General features: G+C 48.8%; 1 protein-coding gene and 1 non-coding gene across 2 annotated transcripts in view; both read right to left on the bottom strand.

Moving 5' to 3' along the window:
- Positions 1-7: 7 nt before the first annotated feature.
- The window catches only part of PUM1 (pumilio RNA binding family member 1), a 56,355-nt gene continuing 30,747 nt past the window's right edge, over positions 8-25,615 (bottom strand). The window contains exons 8-19 of the mRNA XM_027907576.1: positions 24,561-24,699; positions 22,936-23,079; positions 21,325-21,621; positions 19,293-19,529; positions 11,965-12,232; positions 10,518-10,647; positions 9,506-9,634; positions 8,011-8,148; positions 6,390-6,515; positions 5,262-5,383; positions 3,380-3,572; positions 8-737 (exon numbers count right to left, since the gene is read on the bottom strand). Of these exons, the coding sequence (XP_027763377.1) occupies positions 606-737; positions 3,380-3,572; positions 5,262-5,383; positions 6,390-6,515; positions 8,011-8,148; positions 9,506-9,634; positions 10,518-10,647; positions 11,965-12,232; positions 19,293-19,529; positions 21,325-21,621; positions 22,936-23,079; positions 24,561-24,699 (2,055 nt within the window). The 3' untranslated portion in view covers positions 8-605. The remainder of the gene's footprint in view (positions 738-3,379; positions 3,573-5,261; positions 5,384-6,389; positions 6,516-8,010; positions 8,149-9,505; positions 9,635-10,517; positions 10,648-11,964; positions 12,233-19,292; positions 19,530-21,324; positions 21,622-22,935; positions 23,080-24,560; positions 24,700-25,615) is intronic.
- LOC114070260 lies at positions 3,060-3,142 on the bottom strand. The gene has a single exon (XR_003573900.1). It is a non-coding gene; the product is annotated as a small nucleolar RNA SNORD103/SNORD85 (small nucleolar RNA).

Raw genomic sequence — 25,615 nt, 5'->3', positions numbered from 1 at the left:
TTTTTTGTTTTGTTTTTTTTAAACCCAAGCTTGAAGTTGAATTTTTTTTTTTTTGTCCTTTTTAGTATTTATAAAAGCGTTAAATGTGTTGGGTCATTTAACTGAAATTCAAACTTCTGGTTGATTTTTTTTTTTTGACTAAAAGGAGAAAAAAAAAAATAAAACCAAAGAAGTGTTTGCAAAATGTTGCCCATCAGGCAAATGAATTAAAAAGTTGTGGGTTTTTTTTTTTTTGTTGTTTTTTTTTTCCCTGTTTGTTTTCTTCAAACCAACCACCCTGAAAGTTTCCACATTTGGAATATAGATACAACAGTGAACAAAAAAAATGTGGCCTTCCATGTACATCTGAGACCTATGTACAAGTATTCTATACACCAGTAAAACAGCAGGGCAATTAGTTAATTAAAAAAAATAATTAGTACATGTTATGCATAATAAAATTAAAGAAATTTACAAAGGCTTTGCTTTTTTTTTTTTTTCTTTTTCTTTGTTTTGTTTTGTTTGTTTGTTTGTTTTTAGCAACCGTAGAGGTGGATTTTTAGTGTGAATTGGGGTGTTGGTGGTTGCTGGTTGTGGGGGCCGGGGGTGGCTCTGGTGGGGCCACCTCAGATGATGCCGTTGGGGGGGCCACAGATGGGCCCCAGGTCCACCCCGTTCTTCATGTAGTACTTCTCCAGCTTGGCCAGGATGTGTTTGCCGTAGGTGTATTTGCGCAGGGTCGCGATGTGAGGCCGGATCTGGGAGGGGAAAAGCACAAAAAAGTGGGATTTAGGAACCTGTGTCACGGTCAGGTCCGTCCCCAGCGAGCTCTGGGTCCTGCCAGAGTGGCAAAAACACCTGAGGGATCACAGAATATCCAGAACCCACAAGGGTTATCCATCCCACTCCTGGCCCTGCACAGACACCTCAACAATCCCATCATGTATCCCAGAGGATCATCCAAACCCTCCTGGAGCTCTGGCAGCCTTGGTTGGGGCTGTGCCCACTGCCCTCACAGGGGGGATTTTTCACCTGGTCAAGCAGGTGAATCATGGATTTAAATTTAGTGGTTTCACACCAAAAGAGGGTTAAGATGGGATACTGGGAAGAAACTCTTCCCTGGGAGGGTGGGCAGGCCCTGGCACAGGTTGGGCAGAGAAGCTGTGGCTGCCCCTGGATCCCTGGAAGTGTCCAAGGCCAGGTTGGACGGGGCTTGGAGCCACCTGGGCTGGGGGAAGGTGTCCCTGCTGTGGCACTGGATGAGCTTTAAGGTCCCTTCCAACCCAAACCCATTCCAGGATTTCATTATTCTGACTTTCTGCTCTCCAAGCAGGAGCTGCAGCCAGGATGAGGGAACAGCCAGGCCACATGGACAGCATTCCCTGCTCCATAGGTGGACACATCCTCACCACTGACCATCAACCTCCCATGGGAAACCCATCCCAACCTTATCCTCTGTCAGCAGCTCAGCCTCCAGCCCTGTAAGCTCCTGTTTCACCTCCAGGACCCACTTCCCAACCACCACCAACCCCTGCCCTGGCTCCCCACACCCCATTCCCAAGGTCTGATGGCTGTGCTGAGGAAAAGGAGCAGTGAAGCTCCCCAGGTCCCACAGTTCCTTCTTTGTTCCCCTTCATCCCCAACACTACCCTTTTTCTTTACTGACAGGACCGTTAAAATGACTCTTCAATTCTGTTTTTTCAAACAAATCGCCCTCTTTAACCCCGCACAAAGTGCTGTTTGTACAACAGCCACATTCCCAATCCAGAGCAATTTCTAAAGTGCATGAGCTCCACTTTCCCAGACTTTCCTTCAGCCTGGTATCACAGCTCAAATCTTCCTATTCACTCAGCCCTATTTAGCTGTCAACCCAGTGCTATTTTTGACAGCCCCACTGATAATCTAATTTGCATTTGATTCCAAAGACTTTGCTTGACAGGAAGAAGAAAGTAACATCAGTGATGATAATTTGTGTATTTTTCTAACATACAGCTCTCTGTTATAGATTAGCAGAGCTACAGCCCCTTCTGCTGCAGTTAAATTGGGTGTATCCCTTGCCAGACATCTCCATTTAATTATCTTCAGCGTTTCTTCTGGACTAAAACAGATTCTGGTTTAAAAGAACTACTCTGAGTGATTCCTAAATGTAAGAATTAACCTTCCTGAAGATTATTTCAGCTGTTTATGTTGATTAATCTACTGAACAACTGCCTTCTGAAAGTAAAAGCAGCTCACTCACACTAATTCCCACTATTTATAGAAAACCCACTTGGTCTGTTTTACTCAAGGATTCTTAAATATAGTATGAAAAAATCTTCATTAGGATTTCAATACCTGACACTGTTCACACTTCCTCTTAAAAATAAATCAATGAACAGGGGGTTTTCCAAGTCACTGTCAGGCAGGATTTCATTTCTATTAAGAGCTCTGGATGGAAATGAGGTTTTTCATCAAGGAACACACCCCAAAAACATGTCCCTGAAGAAAATAACCTCAGTTCTATCACCCAATTAAATCCTATTATTTTCCATTCCTTGTAATTACAAAGCCCTGCAAATGTGACCTTTCATGGCAGGGAAAAATGAAGACATTCCCTGATTTCAGAGCTCCCTGCCCTTGGGACAGCAGGCAAACAGCCCTTGGGGCAGGACTGGCAGAAAGGGAAATTTCCTTCCAAAATGGCTTAATTTTCGACAAATATGAAGTTCCAGGATGGTTCTGCCCTCAAACATTGCAGTATAATGCTAAACCAGACAAGTTCTGGACATCAGCAGGAATTTCCTCACAGAAAGGTTGTTCAGGGGCTGCCCAGGGAGGTTTGGAGTCCCCACCCCTGGAGGTGTCCAAGGAAGGACAGGACGGGGCACTCAGTGCTCTGGGCTGGGGGACAAGGTGGGCACTGGGTGGGCTCCATGAGCTGGGAGGGCTTTTCCAACCTCAAGGACTCTGAGATTCTGTGAAGTTTCCCATTAAAACTCATTCCAAAGCGCCCAGCAGATGATCTGGCTGGTGGGGTGCGCTCGGAGGGGTCACCCCAAAGCCCTCCCGAAGGAACACAGGGACAGGGAGGGCTGGGCAGGTCTGGCTCAGCCTCACAGAGCGCTACAACTGCTCTCATCAGCCACAGCTGCTCAGAGAGGGCAAGGGTGTCATCATTGCCAGAGCCCGGGGACCCGCCACCAGCACCTGGACACCAGTCCTGGGGGGCTGAGCAGGGTGTGCTGCGAGGGCAGGGCTGGGTCAGGGGGGCACAGGGACTGTGGCTGCGGCTGTCCCTGGATCCCTGGAAGTGTCCAAGGCCAGGTAGGAAGCTCATTCCAAACCAATCCTCAGCCTCATTCTCTCTCCTCATCCACAGCGACGAGCTCTGCCTCCTCACCCACCCACGGCAGCCGCTCACCTTGTGCATGACAATCTTCCTCTGGGCTGGCTCTGCCACGTCGATCATCTTCTGCACCACGTAGTTGGCATATTGATCCTTCATCATGGTGTATAAGGCACTGTGGGGGCCGTCGTTCATGGTGCACACCTCGTCGATCAGCATGGCCCGCTCCGTGCGCGACGCGTGCGTCACGCACTTCTCCACCACGTTACTGCAACGACACGGCAGGGGCACCCCGTGAGCCACGAACCCCCTCTGGGCCTCCCAGCCAAGCCCAGGGAGGTCTCTCGTGCTGCCAGAGTAGGTGCCACCTCTTGTGCAAATTCTACAATGATCAGTGTCTGCTCTCAAAGTGTGTCCATCAGAGAATCACAGAATCTCAGGATATTCTGAGTTGGGAAGGACCCACAAGTGGAATGGCCCATCGAGTCCATTCCTCTCCACCACAATGACACCACAACGAAAATCCAGGGCTTTCCAGCCAACCCCAGGGAAATCTCTCAAGCTGCCAGCAAGGGCAGGTCATTTGGGACAGAGGGAGGTGCTGGTAGAGTTCAGTGAGGTGAAATACGAGAGCCAAACTTGGGATCTGTGAGGGAATTTGGGAAATGGACCAGATCAGGTTTTGTTTCACCCAAATCTGTGCAGTTCTACAATGTTGTGTGAGATCACTGCCTGTTCTCATCAGAGAATCACAGAATATTCTGAAGGATACTGGAAGGGCCCCACAAGGATCAGAGTCCAACTCTGACGAAGTAAATGGTCCACACAGGGATCAAACTCACAGCCTCGGTGTTTTTAGCACCAGGCTCTAGAAGGAGTTATTTTGTTTGGTTTTCTCTGTACTGGAACACAATGGGAATGGAGATCCAAGGTTAGAACAACAGGGAAATGCTTATTCAGGAATGAAAAATCTCAGCAAAGGCAGAGAACTTCCAGAATTCCTGAGTATATTAACGAATCGTCTCCGCTCTCCGGAGAGCCAAGTTAAGTAGGATACATGAAAGGGGACCAAGACATGTGCTGGTCTCATCTTCCACCATCCCTGCCTGACTCACAGAACCATCAGTGGTTTGCTCAGCTCAGGGGACATCCCACACTAATTAATGCTCCATCTGGAAAGGAGTTTAGGAAAAAAGAGCAAGGCAAGTCAGGGAGGGGAAGAACCTGAAATAACATGAAGACCACACTCTCCTAAATCTCATTAATGTTACACCTCCCTTGTGTCCCCAAGTGCTGAAGCACTATTTTACTCATCACAGAAAGGGGGAATATTGAGCCTTTGAAGCGCTCAGCCTTCATGTTCAGTGGCTGGAAGCACATGCAGCAGGAATTTACACAGGTGGGAAGTGTTGCTTTGTCCTCACAGCCACAAAGGCACCTGGATTTTGCTTTACCCACATGTAGCTCTGCAGCATTTGGAGTCAAAGCTGGGAATGCTGAGAGGGAATCCCTGTGCACATCTCCAAAGGGACTGCAAGGCTCAGCACATCAAAATGCTGGGAAATGGTGCTGTGAACATCAATTCTTCTGTGAAAAGGGTTTCTCAAATGCCCTTCACAGCATCCCGGGGGGGAGTGAAACGCTCTGAGGGCATGTTATTATCAAAGGACAGTGACCACTTCAAACCCACCAAAATAAATCAGCTAAAACACACAGGAACTCTTGGCCAAGTTCAGGAGCTTGGATCAGAGCTCCTCTTCCACATTCACATCCTCCTTCATTACCCTAAGACTTACCTTGCCGATGCACCCCAGGTTATAACAGCTATAAATAACATTTTTTTTTCTATTAAGCAAAAAGTTATTTTCACCTATTTCACACCTTCCTACAACCCACCCCTAACTCTTGTGTGTCCATCCTCCCAGAGGGCTGGGGGCTTTTAGGAAAGAATTCATACCTAGCAAATTTATGTTGACTCAACACGAGCACGTTGCCTCTAATTTCTGCTACAATCTTGCTCTTATCCTCGGGCCGACCATGTTCTAGTACATGCTGGATAACATAGTTCCCATACTGATCCTGTTTGAGAGACAGCAGAAGTGTGTGACAAAAGGTGGACAGGAACCATTCACAGCAAACCAGTTCCCCAGATGCAATCAGAGTTACGACCTTCAGCTAAAAACTGATTAAAGTATCTACTGTATAAATCGTCTCAGTACTTTCTATTCCCACCAAAAAGTGCATTCTAAATCCATTCTAGAGTAGAAAAATGCTACATTCCTGAAGCAATGATATCCACTGTAAAACTCAAACCAACGTTCTTCCACAGGAAATGTCAATATTCTGCTCATTCCCAGTTTATTCCCTTTCTCCAGGTTCAAATCTATTAAATCTCGTGTCCTGGAGGGCTGGGCCACAAGACATTGTCCTGAAGCATGTTCATGTTCTGAATTTGGGGATACTCAGAGCCCAGGATATAAATACTGCAGTCCACAATCCCAGAAATGCCCTGATGCCTCAAATCCATGCCCAACCTCTTCCCACTTCCCAAATCCTGAGCCACACGGGACAGGCTTTGTTTGCTGGATTTGCTCAGTCCACTGTGCCCCAAAAGCAGGATCCATGTAAAATCCTCCTAAACCAGGTTCTCAGAAGGACTGCAAGGAAGAGGAAAGGCAGCCAGGAAGGGGGTGTGCATAAAACCAACTCATTTTAAGAACAATTACTTGGCACTTCCTTTTCCTGGGAATAATCAGCTCTTGGCACAGGCTCCCTTCAGCTCCCACTTGCACTGGTGACTTCTGGAAGCAAGCACCAAGACATGCTTCCACTTGGGATCCATCCCAAAGGGGAATGTCACTACACCTCTGCTACCCCATGGACATGTGCACGTGACCAAAGCAGCCAGTGCTGATCAATTCCTGCTTTCCCTGCTCCTTCCCATTCCTCCTGGGAAGGGAATCCCCATGTTCCCACAGCACCAGCAGCGCTACAGCCCCGCACAGGCTGCAGGAGCTTTCCCAGCACGAAGCAGAGACCCAGAAACACCTCCCAGCAGCTGCATCCCCCCCCTTCCCACACCCACCTGGACCAGCTGCTCGGTGTGTTGGTGAAGCTCCTCCAAGATGGGCAGGGTCTGCTCGGGAAGACAGTGCTCCAGGATCCTCTGGATGACGCGGCAGCCGTAGGGGTGCGTGGACAACGCGAACACCTGGGCCCAACAGAGACAAAGCACAGGCACCAACACCTCCATTAGCCCTTGGCAAGCCTAGGAACCTTCCACACCTTTCTCCTGGCCAGCTCCAGACAGCATCCAATGCAAGTGGAAACATCTGCTCCCTGCTGGCAGGTGATCACACCCCATCCCTACCTGCGCTTCAGCATCCCCATCCACGGGACAGGAAAACCAATGGTAAAGCCTCTTGATTAACAAAAGAACCCTGGGACAACCAGGCTCTTATTAGGAGCTCTGCTTCAGAGGAACAATTCCAACACGTAATTTGAGCTATGTAAGAAATGGTATCAGCCAGGAAAAGTTAAAAATGTCCAGCAAAGGATTTTCCTCAACTGTTTGGATTTGTTTAAAAGCCGTAACAGTGCTTAGGAGAAGTGACAACAAAGAACCCATCTCCTTCCTAAAGGATTAGCAAATCTGTGGGTAAGAACACGACACGTTGTGTTACTGCTGCTCAGTTTTGTGTCCCGTTTGGCTGCCCCGAATTAACAACGGCAGCAAATCCGAGCACTGAGGTTAAATCGACAGTTTGAACGTTTTTAATAATGACTGAGTAAACTGTGCAGGGAAACAGGGCTTGGAGTGCAATTAAGTGCAGGAAAAGAGTCTGGAGGTGATAAGTTTGATCCTCCGTGTGAAGGTTCAGATGAAACTGGGATGGCTGGTCAAGGAAATGTCACTGCCATCAACTTTCTGCCTTCCCAAACCCCCTGAGGAAGGGCCAAAGCTGAACTCCAACCAGCAAATCTGCTGAGCAAGTTCCCAGCTAGAATCATGCTTGTTTTGACACAGCCAAGCAAGTCTCCATTTTCCCAGCTGACCCAGGACTAAGAACTCCTGGTTCCTGCTGGAATAGCCCCCCTGGTTGTCCTCACATCCCTGGGGCAAATCCCTCAATACTTCCAAGTCCCCCTGCAAAGCCAACTAAGCTGAGGTTGGGAACACCCAAAGTAGCACCCCTGTAATGGGAGATGAGCTGACTGCAGGCAGAGTGAAGCCAACTACACAACTGGTATCGATCCAGGAGAGCACAGCAATAAAAAAACCATCAGAATCAGGCACAATTGCCCTTTTCTAGATTAAACTCCAATTTTTCCTCTGGTCTAAGGCCCTTGGGAATCAGCATTCCTCCTAATCCCCCCCTCACAGACAGGGATCACAACGAAAGTTTGCTCCAGCCAGCACAGCACTCTGCTCACTGCCAAGATGGATTAGGGAGAGACTCGTTTTCCCTCCATCAGTCAAAACCACTTGATGTTCCAGAAGAACAGCCTTTTGCAGGGATGCTTTGCTGTGACAGATCTGCACAGAAATGATAACACAGACGTGACCAAGTTGTTTCAGGGCTCCCTCCCGCGGCTGCATCAACCTTTCAACCGACACTTGCCGAGATTTACAATTCCAGAGAGTTCGGCAAGTCACAGCCACTCTCAGGCTGCTAAAACCAGGAATACAAGGAGTGGGAACTTACCTGGCCCTTAAAGGCATCAATGATGAACTGCAGGGACTGAGGCTGCACACACTCAATGCACTTCTGCACCACGTGGTTCCCGTTCTGGTCTTTCACACACTTGAGGACGTGCCCGTCCAGCTCCCGAACCATCTCGTTCTATGAGGGGCAGAGAGGACAAACAGAAAGCACCACCAGCATTCCCAGCTGAGGAAGGCACTGGTAATACCCTGCTCAGGGATTATGACAGGTATGAAGGGTGTACTTCTAACTGGGAGTTCTCCAGTGGCCAAGTGCCGGGCTACAGAAACTGTCAGGAAAAATCCTACAGTGACATCCTATTGGAAAGCTGGGCTGGTGGAAGGTGTTCCTGCCATGGCAGGGGAGGGACAGGATGACCTTTAAGATCCATTCCAACCCAAACAATTCCATGACTCTAGGAAGATGAAGCCCTCCTCCCATTACCCAAGAAATATTAAAGACATTTAACTGAGTCACAACTCCCCCGTGCATCCCCCATTTTCTCCTCAAAGAGAACAAATCTAAAATGCCCAAAGTTCACAAACTTTCTGGGTATATCAGTGTTCCATGTCACTAAAATGGGCTCACAGCTCTGGGATCTGAACTTGCTGGTATTTAGTGACTGAGCAGATGAAGTTGAGACATGACTAAGGTACCCCACGTGCAGGCTGAAAGTTTCCCTCAGAAACAAAGAATGACACTTCTGGGGGGATTTCAATGCTATGACAGACACTGGATGAGTTCAGTTTGTAACTGAATCCAACCCAGGCGTTTTGGGAGCACCGAGAACTCCAAAATGCCATTCTGGAGGAAGACACTAAATCCTTGGAGCAGCATGACTGGAGCTCGGGCACCACCCTGCTGACACACTGAGGCTTAGCTCAGGCTCAGCCTAAGGGAAGGAGCATTCCTAAAGCCTCTTTCAGTTCCTAATTTAATAACTTCCATTGAGATTCCTGTACCACAACTCCCAACCCCTTTATGAGCAGCCTGCCTAGAGTATTTCTCATCATAATTCATTGTTCCCAAAACCCTTGAGGAAGTGCTTTATTAATGAGCTCTGAGTGGGACTCTGGCTATCAGCCACAACTCTCCAGTGCCAGAACCAGGAGCTCCTCATCCATCTCCCTGCAGGAAAGCAGAATATTGACCCACATAGCAAGGCAGTGATAACTCGGTGAATATTAAAGGCAAAACTCTGGCTTCCTTCAAGGGATTTCAAAATATCTTTTAATTCATCCTCATTCTCAGTTTCCCCTCCATACATAATCTGCTTCCAGGGAATTAACAGAGCCTCACGCCCAGGTAAGTGGAACAAGCAGATGGCACAAGGTGGCATGTACTCATCATGCACACGGGAACACGACAAAACACACCAAGAAACCAAACCAAAGGCACACCAGGCACAGGAGGGACAGAAGAGCAGGTTCAGGAATGTTAAAAAATAAAAAAAAAGCACATCAAGAAGAAAGTTAAAATTGAAACTTACAATTACCTGCTGGTCTGGGGGGATGAACTCCAGGGCCTTCTGGATCACCCTGCAGCCGTACATCTGCAGCGCCAGGGACAGCACGTGCCCGCGGATGCGCTCTGCCAGGGCCAGCTTCTGCTCCAGGCTGCCGAACTGGGGAGGGCACAACCAGTCACTGCAGGCACAGCCCCATCCCACGGCCACACGTGGCGCGGCTGCCACGCTGAGGGGGGAGGCAGCAAGCTCTGGGAAGGCGGCAAGTGCCCACCCTCCACCTCGGTGCAGGTGAGTTGTGTGTCTGCCTGACACGTGTGAAACGCTCCTGGAGCCACTAACCCTGGACAGCATGGATAGACAGGTCACAGCCCCAAGGCTGCCAGAGCTCCAGGAGGGTTTGGACAACGCTCCGAGGGACAGGGTGGGATTGTTGGGGTGTCTGTGCAGGGCCAGGGGTTGGACTGGATGATCCCTGTGGGTCCCTCCCAGCTCAGAACATTCTGTGATTCTGAATTATTGGGCACAAGCACCACGAACACTTGTGGAGAAGGACCAGACCAGTGCCAGAGGGAGGGATGAGGGTGTGTGCCCAACCTCCTGGTATTGGAACACAACATTTACCCAGCAGATGCTGTTTGCTGGAAAAGTTTCTCTTCTTCCTAAATACTGAAAACTCAGCACAGCATCTCTGAAAAATCTTGGATTTACATCTCACAGAATCCCAGAATGGTTTGGGTTGGAAGGGACCTTAAAGCTCATCTCACTCCAAGCCCCTGCCATGGGTAACCTGACACTGGAAGGTCACATCTCCTGGACATGGTGTTATTTATTCCTCCACCTTTTGCATCTCACAGAAAAATGTTACTTTCCAGCTGAATCTTTATGAGTCCCAGACCTCAGTGACTCCAGCAGGAAAGATGCAACAGCCTGTGGGGAAGAGGTGACCTCAGTGCTGACGGTTATCCATGGATTTAGCCTAATGGCAGGGTTTCCATAAGCACATCCAGTACCTCAGGACAGCAGGGGAATGCAGACTTACTTCAAAGAACTTCTGGATGACGTAATTTCCAAACACATCCACCATGAGCTGATAAGCTGCCTGGAGGATCTCGTTGAACACCAGCTGACGCTCTGCTGGGGTGGCACGTTCCAGTTTCAGCTGAATGAACCTGGAAAACAGGGCTGGTGTGATGCCACTGGCACATCTGTTCATTCAAACCCTCCCAAAAGCCTCACGAGCGCGTTCCAGAAACCACCACGAAAAATCCTATTATGATAATGACAATCAATTGCTCCTTTCATTAACCAGGAGTGTCCCCTTAGAAGTTACATATCCAAATTTCAGAAATTTAACTGATCCACAGTTTGCAAAGGTCTCACAAACCATGTCTTTCAAACACAGCTGCTCTAACCCACCTTGGGGTGGTCACAGCCATGGGGTTCATGGACAAACACCACTGTGGGTACCCCAAAAATCTCCTCATCCCAAGCAAAGCAGATCTCAATGAAGAGGTACAGGAAAGTCTCGTGTCCAGCTGGCTCTTTATAATGAGTTAAGCTGTGCCAGTGGGACTAACAAGCAAATTACAGAGCAGGCAGGCTCCTCTCTAGAGGAGGAACTCCTGCTATGGGCACTTGTACCCAAGGTTTAAGGGGTCAGTGTGACACAGCTTGGCTTTCCACACCTCCTACTCCTCATTCCACCTCTCTGCTTTGGGACTGTAAGGGTAGAAGACCCTTCTGGAAGATTTATTATAGGGAGATCAAGGCTAATATTGCTTAGGAGGACTTTCCTGCCTGGAAGAGGCATCTTCCCCAGGGAACAGCTTTAGCTGTTTTCTCCTTCTGCATTCCAGAGAAACTCTCCCTGGTATGAGGAAAAGACAAATCCTTGCTGACACCTTTGAAGGCTCAAACAGAGGGTGGGGTGGGGATGATAAAAGCCCTGAGAAGAACAGGGGGGCATGTCTTTCCCCAGGCCTGGTGTCAAGGTTAACATTAACAATGTTCCACACCCCTGTTACCGCTCATAGGAAGCTTCTTTTGTCTCAAACCGCTTGGAGGGTTTGGATACTTCTGAGCCAGGTTCTTTTTTACTACATGTAACTCTTCTCCTTTTTACAGGACACTTCACCACACTTAGTTCTACAGAGGTTATTGAGACACTAACACAGCCAAAATAAATGCTACGTCCAAAGACAGCAGTATTGGTAATATGTTAAACGATCAGTGCAAGAGAAGAGAGAGAAGAAGAACTTAAATACTGCAGCTGCAGAAAGCATGCCCAGCAATACTGACAGTTCTTTTAAAATGCTGATTTCTGCAAACTAACGTTTCCTTTCCTCTCAAACGTTTTCGACCTCGGGAAATACATTTCCCTACAATCCTTCCCGCTGCCCGGCATTCTGGGGGTACCCAAGCGCTCTCCTTGCTCACGGGGACTCAAACCACAACCCACACACCAAGCCAAAGGCTCTCAGCCCCACCTGGAGCCGTGCTGGTCCTGGGAGAACTCCATGATGTGGCCGGCGATCTCGCGCAGCTGCAGGTTGGGGTAGCGGTTGTTGCGGAAATCCTCGAGCAGGCGGCTGCGGCCGGAGGGCATCACGTCGGACATGCCGTAGCGCAGGCGGGACGAGGGGAACAGGGTGCTGCTGGGGCTGAACAGGCTGGAGGCACTGCTGGCACTGCGGTACTTGGCCTCGGCGCCCGGGGCCGCCGAGATGTAGCGCCCGCTGCCGTTCGTCAGCCCCCCTGCGCGGGACACAAGCGGGGCCAGCGTCAGTCCCAGCGTCATTCCCAACCATCCCGCTTCCCAGCCACTCCCTGCCCACCACACGGGCTCTCTGATGTACAGCCAGGTGGAATTCCCTCACAGAAAGGGGGGATGGACACTGGAATTGCTGCCTCGCTCTAATTCCCGCTGTTTGTGTACCGCCCGCTGCTGCTGGTCAGACACGGACATAACGAGGGGGATTGTCATTCCCAACCATCTGAATCCTGGTTACTCATTTTCCACCCTGATGGGTTACTGACAGCCAGCCAGGCAGGGATCCTAGGTAGAATTCCTTCACAGAAAGGGTGGTTAGACATCAGAAAGCGCTGCCTCACCCTAATCCCCACTATTTATAGGAAAAAACCCTTGGTCTGTTTATTTTTGACAGCCCCACTGATAACCTAATTTGCATTTGATTCCAAAGACTTTGCTTGACAGGAAGAAGAAAGTAACATCAGTGATGATAATTTGTGTATTTTTCTAACATACAGCTCTCTGTTATAGATTAGCAGAGCTACAGCCCCTTCTGGTGCAGTTAAACTGGGTGTATCCCTTGCCAGACATCTCCATTTAATGACGTGGCACTCAGCGCTCTGGGTTGGGGAACAAGGTGGGCACTGGGCACAGGGGGGACTCCATGGGCTGGGAGGGCTTTTCCAACCTCAAGGACTCTGGGATTCTGTGAAGTTTCCCATCAAAACTCGTTCCAAAGCGCCCAACAGAGGATTTGGTTGGTGGGGTGCGCTCGGAGGGGACAGCGGTGTGGGGTCACCCGACAGGGGACAGTAAAAGTTGAACTCGATGATCTTGCAGATCTTTTCCAACCTAAATGACCCTATTTTAGGATTCCTAACAAAGCTGAGGCAGCTGCCCCCAAAATAATTTAGATGGGAATGTGTCCAAGATCACTCCTCAGTATGGCACTGCTGGATTAAATCAGGAACAGCAACAAACTGCAGCAAAGGACTTTGATGATCCTGGTGTGTCCCTTCCAACTCAGGATCTTCTCTGATTCTCTGACTCTATTTAGTGACATGGAATCTACAACTGTGATTCTATGACAGACTGAAACAAGCCTTGTTCCTTGCTCTGTTTCCAAACTGTCTGAGCCAGTCCAGTGTCAATCCCATCACTCCCACTTTTGGCTAATTCGCTCTTTCCAATGACCTTCACCTCCATCCTCAGGTTTTTCCCACCTATCCTGCTGCTGTGCCAAGGACTGATTTGAAAGAAGAGTATTGGGGGTGGGGGACAGAATTAAGGCAACATAGATAAGGACAAGGCAAGTATAAAAACTGTGGATAAAAAACTCCAAATCACTATTAAATACGGGTGAATAACAATAAATTAAAACCAATAGAGTTTAAAATCCTGTGCTTTCACAAATGGCCTGAATATCTGCAGCGAGGTTGAGAGAGATGCTGTGTTACCCCAGAACATGAATAAGGGGAACTGGTGATGGTTCATCACACGGGGAGCAAAGTGAATGGTTGACAGGAGCCAACCTAAACCTTCCAACGCTGTTTCCTTGTCGGTGACTTTCCAGGATGTCTTTCAGTGCTGAGCAGAGCACTCCTCCCTCTCCTGCAGGGCTCGGGATCCCTCTGCTGGTCACAGAGAACAGGAGGAGCCAGCAGGGATTTTCCTGGATGGAAGGAAGTCCTCCCAAGAAAAAGGTCCTTATGACATGGGAAGCTGCCACCTGCAAGGCCTGGGTGAGGCAGGGGGGAAAATCCCAGGGAAATAAAGCTCCCAGGAGTCCGTGCCAAGGAGGGAAGATCTTCAAGGAAAGCTGGGCAGGGCTGGCTGCACAGAACAGACCTGCTCCTGGCAATGACAGGGGCTGGAATTCAAATATTAAATAAAAGAGGGCTGAGGGAGCTGCACTCCTTGGCCATCGACACCTGAAGGAAGATCCCATGCAGGAAACACCACATGAGAATTGTGGATCTGGTAACAGCCTGATTAATTATTAATTATGACCTCTGTGAGTGCCTTACAACTGAGGATATTCTGTGATTCTACATGTCTGAGGTGGGCAAATGCCACTCTGGAGCTGATACCAAACCTGCCCTTTCCTGAGGAAGAGACCTGAGAGCTTCATGCTCAGCTCTTTGCTGCCTTGGCCATCACCTCCTTCCTCTGGGACTCCTCAACTGAGCAACAGCTCTGAAAAGCCCCCTGGTGATATTCCCTGCTGCTGGAAAGCCCAGGATTTTCAAAGGACAAGAAAGCACCTCTGAGGTAAAGGAGATCCAGCAGAGACAAGCTGAGCAATGGGGCACTGACACTTCCCACGGCATTTGAAGATCTCAGAGTTATCACTTGTTTGAAAGCCTGGAGCAGAAGCCAGGAGTGGAAGTGGAAAACTAGTTCCTGATCTCTGCAAATGGCTGGGAGAGGGGAGGGTTCAGCACTCAGGCTCTGATCTCCTGGGCCTTATCTCTCAGTTAAGAGAGAAAGCACAGCCTGTACAGAAAATCTGTCAGGGGTTTCTGAGAAATCCACCATCATTTGGAGATTCAAAATAAACCACAAATCACTTCAGTTTTCCAACCAACTCTCTCTCCCGATGGAAATGGTGACTGGAGGTCTGTCCATGATGTTAAACATCATCCTGTCAACAACTCCTCCTCTGTGAGGGACAGAGTTTCTAAATCACACATTTCCTAAATTCTGAACCCCACCAGTCACCCAGCAAAGGCCAGAGATGTTGGGGTGTACCCAGCTCCTCTGTGCCAGGGTGTGGTTGGGAATGTGACTTGTTCAGATCCCAGATTTCAGTGGGATCTTATCAATACTTACAATGAAATTGCTCCTTCATCCCCCAGGCTGGGAGAGCTGGGGGGGTTTACCTGGAGCAGAGAAGGCTCCAGGGACACCTGAGAGCCCCTTGCAGGGCCTAAAGGGGCTCCAGGAGAGCTGGAGAGGGACTGGGGACAAGGGAGGGAGGGACAGGACACAGGGAATGGCTTCCCACTGCCAGAGGGCAGGGAGAGATAGATAGTGGAAAGGAATTGCTGGTTGTGAGGGTGGGCAGGCCCTGGCACAGGTTACCCAGAGAAGCTGTGGCTGCCCCTGGATCCCTGGAAGTGTCCAAGGCCAGGTTGGAGCAACCTGGGCTGGTGGAAGGTGTCCCTGCCCATGGCAGGGGGTGGAACAAGATGAGCCTTAAGGTCCCTTCCAGCTCTTCTGGGATTCTATGACTCAAGAGCAGGAGGTTGGTGGCTCCTCAAGCCCTTTGGGACACAAGAGTAGAAAAAAGTAGCTGGAATATGTCAGGAAAAATCTGTATCTGGGGAAGAGTAAGGGTCACAGATTCTGCTGGAGACTCCAGGGTGGACACACAACTCATAATCACTCCATGGCTTTTGAGCAGTTCCTATTCTGAACTGGTAACTCCTCTCAGGGCTTGCTGTGACTCTGGGGACAGACATTAACCTGGAAAAATTACTGATTCCAGGGGGGAAAAAAAGGCACAATGAGAGGATGAGCCAAAAAAAAAAGAAATCACAAGGGAAGCAACACAAAAGCTGCTGTATGAAGACAAAGCACTTTTTAAGCAAGACTTTTATAAGGTCCTCAAATTGCTCTGCAAGGGAGGAGTTCTTGGAATGAGGAATGTGAGAACAATGGGGAACAAGGAAGATGAGAAGATGGCTCTGTGGGAACAGAGGGGGAGCAGCCAGCCCTGCTGCTGTCCCTGCAGAGGAACCCCCAGGGCACTGCCCCAACCTGTCCCCCCAGGCAGCCCCACAGCCCTTCCAGTGGGTCACAGCCAACTGGTTAGCAACTCCTCAGCCAGTTTTCCCAAGGCATCTCTAATTTCCCACATGTCTGTATCCTTTTCCTCACACTGATCCTGCCTTTTAAGTGACAGGCTGACTACAGGATGGGGCAGCTCTCACCCAAGCAGTTCCTGCAAGAATAGCACACAATTAAAATCATTACTTATCTACTGATCCCCATTCCAAACTGGGGTTAAACCCAGAGCCAGACACATCCAGCCCCCGTGTATTGGGATCACACCAGCCATATACACAAGGGCTGACAAAATCTGCTTGTGGGACTGCAGATGACCATGGAATGGTTTGGCCTGGAAGGGACCTCAAAGATCACCCAGTCCCATCCCCCTGCCATGGGCAGGGACACCTTCCACCAGACCTGGCTGCTCCAACCTGGCCTTGGACACTTCCAGGGATCCAGGGGCAGCCACAGCTTCTCTGCCCAACCTGTGCCAGGGCCTGCCCACCCTCCCAGGGAACAATTCCTTCCCAATATCCCATCTCTCCCTGCCCTCTGGCAGTGGGAAGCCATTCCCTGTGTCCTGGCACTCCATGATCCAATGTAACCTGTCCAACAATAAATTAAATAATTAAAACCCCACGCATTCAGTAATTTAAAATCTCTAACCGTGATCAGTCCTGGGTTAGCAAAGCCCCTGTGCTGCCTTTAGCACCCAAAGGCGTGTATTTATTTACAGCTGCTTTACCCCAGCCATGCACAGCTGAGCACTGAATCCACCTTGGAATACCAGGCACAGAATTAGCTCAGCCCTTCGCCTCCTCCAGCAGCTCTTCCTCTAAGAACTGCCTGGGTGGTTATTTCAGGTACTTGTGATTTGCCCAGACATTTCACAAGGTCACTTTATAGCACCAGAATAAAAAAAAACAAAACAGCTCAGCTTGATAAATCCACACCATTTTTCACAACTCTGAGCTCTCAGGGAGTCAGGAGAGCCGGAGTTGGCTCTTTCCACACATCACCAACCCAAGGAGTGATTGACTCACACACCATGAGACATGACAAAGTCAAACCCACAACTCACACTGCATTTAGGCAGGGACTTGCTGATTCCAATTCAGGTTTAATGCCAACCGTGTGTCACTGTGTAACCCTGAAAACAAGAGTTTCTTGAAGTGCCTCCCCCAGGTTGTCTCCCCCCACACAGCCCAGGCAGGACGTGGTTCTAAACCCCACTGCTCTTATTTCCCTCAGTGCAAACAACACATTTGGGTGTTCCCATCTGTCCCTTCTGTTCTAGATATTCAGAAACTACCCTCATCCTCCTGATCCCAACCTACTGCTGGTATCACTCCCAAATGGAAAAGGAGTTTTTTATAAGGAAAAACAACGTCTGTGCTGTCCTAGAATCATGGAGTGGTTTGGGTTGGAAGGGACCCCAAAGATAATCTCACTGCAAACCCTGCCATGGGCAGGGACACCTTCCACTGGCCCAGACTGCTCCAACCTGGCCTTGGACACTCCCAAGGATGGATTCAGGGGCAGCCACAGCTTCTCTGCCCAACCTGTGCCAGGGCCTGCCCACCCTCACAGCCAGCAATTCCTTCCCAATCTCCCATCTCTCCCTGCCCTCTGGCAGTGGGAAGCCATTCCCTGTGTCCTGTCCCTCCATGCCTTGTCCCCAGTCCCTCTCCAGCTCTCCTGGAGCCCCTCTGGGCACTGCAAGGGGCTCTCAGGTCTCCCTGGAGCCTTCTCTACCCCTCTGGAATCATCAAACCTTATTTTATAACCAAAGGAAACTACAACTCCACTACAGGTGAAAGAGAAACTTAAGGAAAGTCAAATGATCTTTCATGGATTTTAAGGTGAACCCCCCCTCAGATTCAGAGCTACTCCAGGTGAGATTTCACTTGCAGCATCCCCAAGCACAGATTCAGCCATGGAGGGCACCTGACTCCAAGTGGAGGAGTATTTTGGGAAGCTGGGAAACCCCACACTGACCCTCTGGGGCACAACCCATTTATGTGAGTGTTAACTCCAGTGTCTGTCCAGAGTTTGTACCCAAACAGATCAACCTTCCTCTGATCCAGCTTTTAAGATCCATTCTTTTGTTTGCTGCAGGGGCAACTGATTTTTTTCCTAAGTGCCAGATGTGGAATCTGGTCCCTCCTCAGCACTAATTTATTGTGGCCATTTACCTGTCAGCCCAAGGACTGAACAGCTGCATAAATAAAGCTAAAACCCTCCCAAGTTCTATGAAAGCTCTGAACAAGCACGACTAAATCTAAATCTGATCTCAAAAAATCACATTCATTCCTATTCCAGCTAAACTATAGCCAGCATCAAATTTATCACACATGCATGTAATAAACATGATAAATACAGTGTTTGCTGAGGGTGTATGTGCCTGGAAAACTGGTTTGATAGCCAAAAGTTTTGTTAAATCCAGCAGATACATGACAGAACAACAAAAAAAAAAAGTGGTGGTTTTTTTTTTTGAGCAAATGCTAAATTACCTGGTGCAGGTGCAACAAATAACCTATTTTGTTTATTTATGAGGAAATAACACTTCAGGAGGTTCAGATGAGCACTGCTTTATTATTTAATATCTGCTTTATTTATTTTAAAGATTTATTTATTGTAAGAGCTCTGGGCCAAGCAGAAGCTCTTCCAGAAGGTGCAGCTGGTGTCAAGTCACGTATCTGACCAAAATTAAGAGGATTTCTACCTGGCACTAAAATGGGCCTTTTGAAAAGGCCACATTGATGGGGAATTTCCCAAAGCAAACTCCCCAAATCCTCAGCTAAAAACTGAGCACTGCTCCAGACAAGACTGGTTAAAAGCAGAGACTGTATTTCAAGCTCATTATTGCTGTAAATTTAATGGGTATTTTAAAACATCCCATTTAGAACCATTTAAGTCAAAGGCTCAAGCCCTCCATGTTTTACTCAATAAGCAGCTGGTGCTGTTACCAAGATCTGTGCAGGAAAAACCTGTTTTTCAAACACTTGGAAGTGTCATCCATAGTTTTCAGCTGAGGCAAAGCAGAAACCTCCTGTCCACAGAGGAATCAGTGCAAGGGACAAACACACCATGAGGGTTGGACTCGGTATTAAAGGTCTTTTTCCACCTAAATGATTTCTATGATCCTACACAGCTCCTGCTTCAGTGTTTCACCTACTCCCTGTGCAAAAACAGGGAATGAAGGCAGCAGGAATCCCCCCCTCCCCAGCACTGGGATGTTCCCACCTTGCCCAAGGAGAGCAGAGCAGGGACTGGGACAGCATCTCTTACCCAGGTTTAGACTCGAAGATGATCCATGTGAAGACAAGGAAGGCGGAGGGGTCTGGGAGTGGCCAGGCCCTTGGCTGGGCAGAGGCATTCCCACAGGGCCAGGAGAGGAGGAGAAGCCAAGGCCATTATAAAAACTGTGTCCTATGGGTGTCAAACTGCTGGATGTCCTCTTGTACAGGTCACTGCTGCCTGTCAGGGAGTCCCGGCGGGAGCCGCTGCCCGTGTTGGAGTTGGCGACTGGAAAGAGGAGAAAAAGAGAGGTGTGTGATGCCAACGAGCTGCCTGAGACACCTGGGGAGCCACCTGGAACAGCTCCACCTGTTCTCCTGCAGGTGTTGCAAGTGCCCAGGTGAAATGCGTTCATTAATCCTCATGCTCAAGCAGAAATTCTTGGCTTAAAAAAAAACCAAAACAAAACAGCTTAGACCCCGTCTTTGCATTTATGGCTTTGTAGGTTTTACACTGATAGAACACATAAAAAACCACAGCTCCAAAAAAACCCTACAAGATCAAAAGATTAAAAAAAAAAAAAAATCTACCTAATGTAAGTGACCCACGGTTTTGGACACAAACACTGAGCACTTCTGGGCCTTCAGGAGAAGGTTTGGAATCCTCCACGTTTGTTTTTTTTTTCCCCCAGAGAACATCCTTCAGTTTAACACCAGATATCAGATCACCCTACAAGCACTGCCTCGTGTTTGTTCTCGGCCATTAGAGCTAAAACAAACCCAACACGAGATTTTATCAGTGTTTATTTAAGAGCATGTCCAGCTTTGTGTACATTTACCTGCAATCCTTGTGCTCACCCCTTCATTAGATTAGAGAACAGCTCCTGTTTGCCCTGAGCTTTATGGAGATGGAAATCAGAATTCAATTTAACACACAAACCCAATGGTTTTTAAGAGCTGCCTTGATAGGCAAACTCTTTAAATGCACTGTCAACTTGAGAGGAAAAAAAATCAATTTTGCATTAAAATCTTGTTTAATAAATAGCGAAATTCTTAACTGTAATGAACTAATAATTTTTCATGACTGCACACGAGCTCTAGAAGCAGCAGGATCACAGTTTTATTCATTGATTGAGGGAAAATAAGTTTGTGAATCTTGGCACTGAGCAAACCAAGTAATGGAATTCAATTAATTAAACAAACTGAGGTGAAAGAGGCAAATGCTGTGTTTACCTCAAACCAAGACGGTTCAAATTCTCAGGCTGGGCTTAAGAAAAATATTTAGAGTAAGTTTTTATTTAAAACTGTTATTCTGTGTAGTGACTGGACGCCCCTCAGCCTGCTCTGATGGAGCAGCTCCAAAGGCACGTTTGAACTTGTCCTTCACACTGATGAAAGCAGGAAAGTTCAGGACATAATTACTGCCCTGAGAACGAGCAGTAATTAAAACAATTGTTCCACTTCAAAAAAACCCCAAACCTAAGGGAAAAAAAAACCCCAAACACAACACCCAACCCACAGACATCTCCCTGGTTTGATCTGGTTTGGTTCTGAAAGAAATCCTGGTCTCCAACTGCCTAAAACCAACTCAGACCATGGATGGGACGTTTCTTGCAACCACAGTATGTGACTCTTTTGGTGTGTAATGGACACAATTCCCAGAATAAGGCATGGAAACCACCTCAGATCAGCTTTGTAAAATCCTGAGAAGTTTCTTAGCCTTTTTTCAGAGGTAAGAGACAACACAGCGGGTGGATACACTCCTTCTGGAGCCAATTCCTGCTAGTCCAGTATCCCCACCAAGCACAGGCAGGGGAAAAAATACTTAACAAGGGGCCAACTGGTAATGTGCATAACAAAACAAGTTAATTACTTCGGTGCTTCTAATTATCATCCACTAAAAGAACTTTCACCAGAAAGTGCTGCAGATTTTCAAAGCCCTAAGTAGGCCCTGGAGGAAAATTTCCACTTAGCCTTGGATGGATGAGGAGAGCTCAGCTCAGGAGCTCAGAGTCCCAGCTCCAGTGGATTCCCAGGCCTCTCTGCTGCTCTCCTTTCCACCTGGAAGCAGCTGCTGTCCTTACCTGCCGTCCCAAATCCTCCCAGTGCCGAGCCCAGCGTGGCCCCCAGGGAGCTGCTGCTCCCGAAGCCCAGGGAGGTGTTGGCAGGCTGGGCAGAGCCCTGAGAGAAGAGGGAGCTGCTCTGGGAATTGCTGCTGAGGGAGTTGTTGCCGTAGAAGGAGCTGGAGGCCAGGTTGTTGGTGGGCTGCTGTTGGGGTTGGGGCTGGGGCTGCTGCGTTCCCAGAGGCCGGAATGGTCCGTTGGTTGTCCCTGCCAGCCCTCCTGCCGCTCCGTTGGCCGAGGCCGCGGCCGCCGCGACCGCTGGAGGAGAAGCAGTTGGAGAAATTACTTTAAAAAGGCTGAAAAAAAAGCCTAAAAGAATCCTTTTTCATCACAGTTTCACTTAAAACTCATCAGGTTCCTTATAATTATTACAGGTTTGTTTCTGGTTTTTTTTCTTCCAGGATGAAAATCTCCCTCTCGCACCAAACTCTTTATTTATTTCCCACCCGAGCTCTCCAAGTCTCGCCCAGAGCCCCCAAACACCAGCAATGCGCAGCTGTTATTGCTGATGCTTGTGTTGTTCTTGCTCCACAGATCAAACACAAATGGTCCCCCTCTCCCAAGATCCCAGCTTCCACACTTGCTGACACAGTCCCACACTTGCAAGAGTTCCCTTAAGAAACACGAGTTTTAGAATCGGTGAAACTGTTCTTCAGCACATGAAATCTGCAGTGCCAAGAACATCCAACCCGAGGGCTCTTGTTTTTCAGCCAGTTCCAAAGTAAAAGAAAAAGCAAAATAAACAAGGGCTACAGGGAAACAATTAAAAGGCCCGTTTCATAATCTATTGCTAACACTGGCTTACACACGGATTCTGGCTGGAGAAGTCCTTTTAAAGCCTTGAACTCCCAAGGAACCCTAATAAATCCCAAAACAGCTCATGGCAAAGGCCAGGCACGGACCATTTTAGGCAAGGTGATCATTTCATAGAATGTGTATCATGGACTGGTTTGGGTTGAAACGAAAATTAAAGCCCATCCCATTCCACCCCTTGCCATGGGCAGGGACACCTTCCCCTAGCCCAGGTTGCTCCAAGCCCCATCCAACCTGGGCTTGGACACTTCCAGGGATCCAGGGGCAGCCACAGCTTCTCTGGGCAACCTGGGCCAGGGCCTGCCCACCCTCACAGGGAAGGATTCTTTCCCAATCTCCCATCTCTCCCTGCCCTCTGGCAGTGGGAAGCCATTCCCTGTGTCCTGTCCCTCCATCCCTTGTCCCCAGTCCCTCTCCAGCTCTCCTGGAGCCCCTTTGGGCCCTGCAAGGGGCTCTCAGCCCCCCCTGGAGTCATCTGAGAATCCTACACAGGCCAAAAGCTTTAGCAGGTGGGAAAGCAGGTCCAGCAGACAAATTTCAATAACCATCACAAAGCTCTATGAAATAATTTGAGCTCCTGCTCCCCTCCCTCTCTGAGGGAGCTCTGAAGGCTCAGCCCGAGTGAGCACACAGGACGTTCTCAACAACAATCCCCGCACGGATCTCAGTGAGGGCAAGTGTGTCATCACAGCCAGCAGAGCCCCAGAGGGTCTGGGGTTGGGGACAGGGCAGCTGTCACCTGGAGGGGCCAGGACTCACCTGCCTGGGCTGCAGAGGAGCTGATGATGACGGGGGCAGGGGCCACGAGGCGCACGGGGGCCCCCAGGCCGTTCCTGGCGCCGGCGTTCACCACGAGGGCCCCGGTTTGGTCGTAATAAGCAGCAGGAGCCAGCACTGGGTACCCTGCAGGGGCAAAGCACAGGTGAGGGGACAAGCAGGGCAGCACCTGGCAGGTCCAGCATCTCCACAGGACCACGGGACAACACCGTTTTTAAAGGAAATCTGAGGGGAAAAGGAAAAAGCAACAACAGCCCTGCTACTCTTGAAAAGTAAAAATTTAAATCCACATTGAAGTCCTTGGCTTTATAATAAGCAAGACTTTCAGGTAGAGAAGAATTTTTTCCTCCCCAAACCTACTGGCATTGCCCTCTGTGTAAATTCAGTTATACAGATCAAAAAAAAGGGGTTAAAATAAAAAAACCCCCACTATTTCTTTTAAAAGTACACCTCGTGCTGGGACCTTTCAGGTCTGTGAACACCCTGCATGTCCAAGTCCCCTGCTCTGTCAGGGTGCACACACTTGGAAGTTATATATTTTGGAAGGTAGGTATCACAAATCATTCTTAAATATATATAAATAAACACTTTAAAATATGCTGGTGATACACACAGCAGCACACTGTCAGTAGTATATAGTGATTTAGGTACCTTGCTATAGAGTTCTAATTAAATAGAGACATTCAAATTAAATACAGGGCTTCTTCAAGGTGAGGGGAGGTCACAAAGAGAAAGTTCTCTGTAAGCATTTGCCTTGCAAATATAGATATACACACATATATAAACATATATAAATGTATACTTGCTTTTCCAATATAACCCCAATAACAGATTTAAGGAAATTTGCAGCTTGCTGGAAACACGCACGTTACAGTTCACTTTGTAACTTAATACAGCAACATTCTTCTTAAACCATTAAAACGCCACATTTACAACCACGTGACACTTCCAGCAAAGAGACCCTGAAGTCCAAAATAATCCTTTTTCCTTACATTTGACCAGCACATTATTCTAAAAGGTGCTTAGGTTTGTCCTCTGCCATTACAATAAATACTCTGAATAACTGAATGTCAAAAGCAGCCTCGTGGATCAGAATGAGAATTCCTACAGCAGCTCCTCTCAGGAAGAACTATAAATTAGAATTAAACCTGCCTCTTTTTATCCCTTTTCTTTTCCTGTTTTTAAGCAATTAGAAAGAAGCAATGCTGAAGGGGAAGTCCCTGACCTGAGCAAGTCAAGCACTGGGCAGGGATGGAGAGCCAAGATGACTGAACAGGACCAAGATCCCTCGGAGGTTTCAAAGGCAGATCCCACAAGCTCGAACGAGCCAAGGGAAAATCCGAAGGCAATTTTCCAATTCTTTGGAATACACACACAACTAATGCACCTGCACAGTGGATAAGAGTTGTTTTCACCTGGTTCTGAGGTTTTATGCTGCAGAGGTGGTTGGGGTAACATCGAAACCCCTCCTATACCCACGGACTGAACCCTAAACTGACAGAAACAAACACCTCTGAATTCCAGGCAAACAAGACATATGGAGACATGAGATCCAATTTCCTGGCTCTCCCAGGGCCCTGGAGAAGCTGTTCCTGCCCTGGCCATACCTGGCATTCCCGCTGCCAGCCCCTGGCCGAAGGCGAGGGCGGAGTTGACGGCGGCTGCGGCCACCAGTGGGTCCGTCTGCTGGCCCTGCTGGTTCTGATTGGGGGTCAAGGGACGCTGGCTGGCTCCTCCACGGAGAACCTGCAGAGACAGAGGAACATCCAGGTGTTTATTTTGGGGCCCAGGAGCAAGTCACCATCACCAGGCACTCACAGGAGCAGCAGGAACAATCTGGTTGAAGGTGTTGCACCAGTAATGGGTGACACCCTTGACTCCCCCTCACTCTTCATCAACTTTTCTTGATATTTTTTGATATATGAGAAGGACATTGAGGGGCTGAAGTGTGTGCAGGGAAGGGAATGGAGCTGGGGAAGGGGCTGGAGCAGCTGGGGGCGCTCAGCCTGGAGAAAAGGAGGCTCAGGGGGGACCTTCTGGCTCTGCAATCCCTGACAGGAGGGGGGAGCTGGGGGGGGGTCGGGCTCTGCTCCCAGGGAACAGGAGGAGAGGGAACGGCCTCCAGTTGTGCCAGGGGAGGCTCAGGTTGGATATTGGAAAAATTCTTTGCTGAAAGGGTGGTCAGGCCTTGGCAGGGGCTGCCCAGGGAGGTGGTGGACTCTCCACCCCTGGAGGTGTTCAAAAATCATGTGGATGTGCTGCTTGGGGATGTGGTTTCAGTGTGGACCTGCCAGTGCTGAGTGAATGGTTTAACTCAACGATCTTTAGAGGGCTTTTCCAACCTTTCTAACTATGATCCAACCTTCAATACTCATCCTTGGATGGAAGTGTTTACAAGCCATCTACCCACCCCAGGTAACATCTGGTCTCTGGTAAAGGGACCTCTTGAGCAGAAACCTTAAAAAGCCCAATTTAGGAGATGAGGCCGATGACATGAGGTGACCTGGGTTTTTCCAAGCTACCAGCTCCTCTAGAAAACAACGACCTGGTGACACAACACTTACTCCTGGGAAATAATGACCAAAGAGCCCACACTGGGTTGTGTCTGGAGGAGCTCTCGTGGTGCTCTCAAAGGGATGATGGCAAAGTGCCCTTTGCTGTA

The sequence above is a fragment of the Empidonax traillii genome, unplaced genomic scaffold (genome assembly GCF_003031625.1).
Source record: "Empidonax traillii isolate 1590-97213 ecotype Southwest subspecies unplaced genomic scaffold, ASM303162v1 scaffold1493:size124086, whole genome shotgun sequence".
NCBI lineage: Eukaryota > Metazoa > Chordata > Aves > Passeriformes > Tyrannidae > Empidonax > Empidonax traillii.
This window is presented reverse-complemented; position numbering and strand designations above follow the sequence as displayed.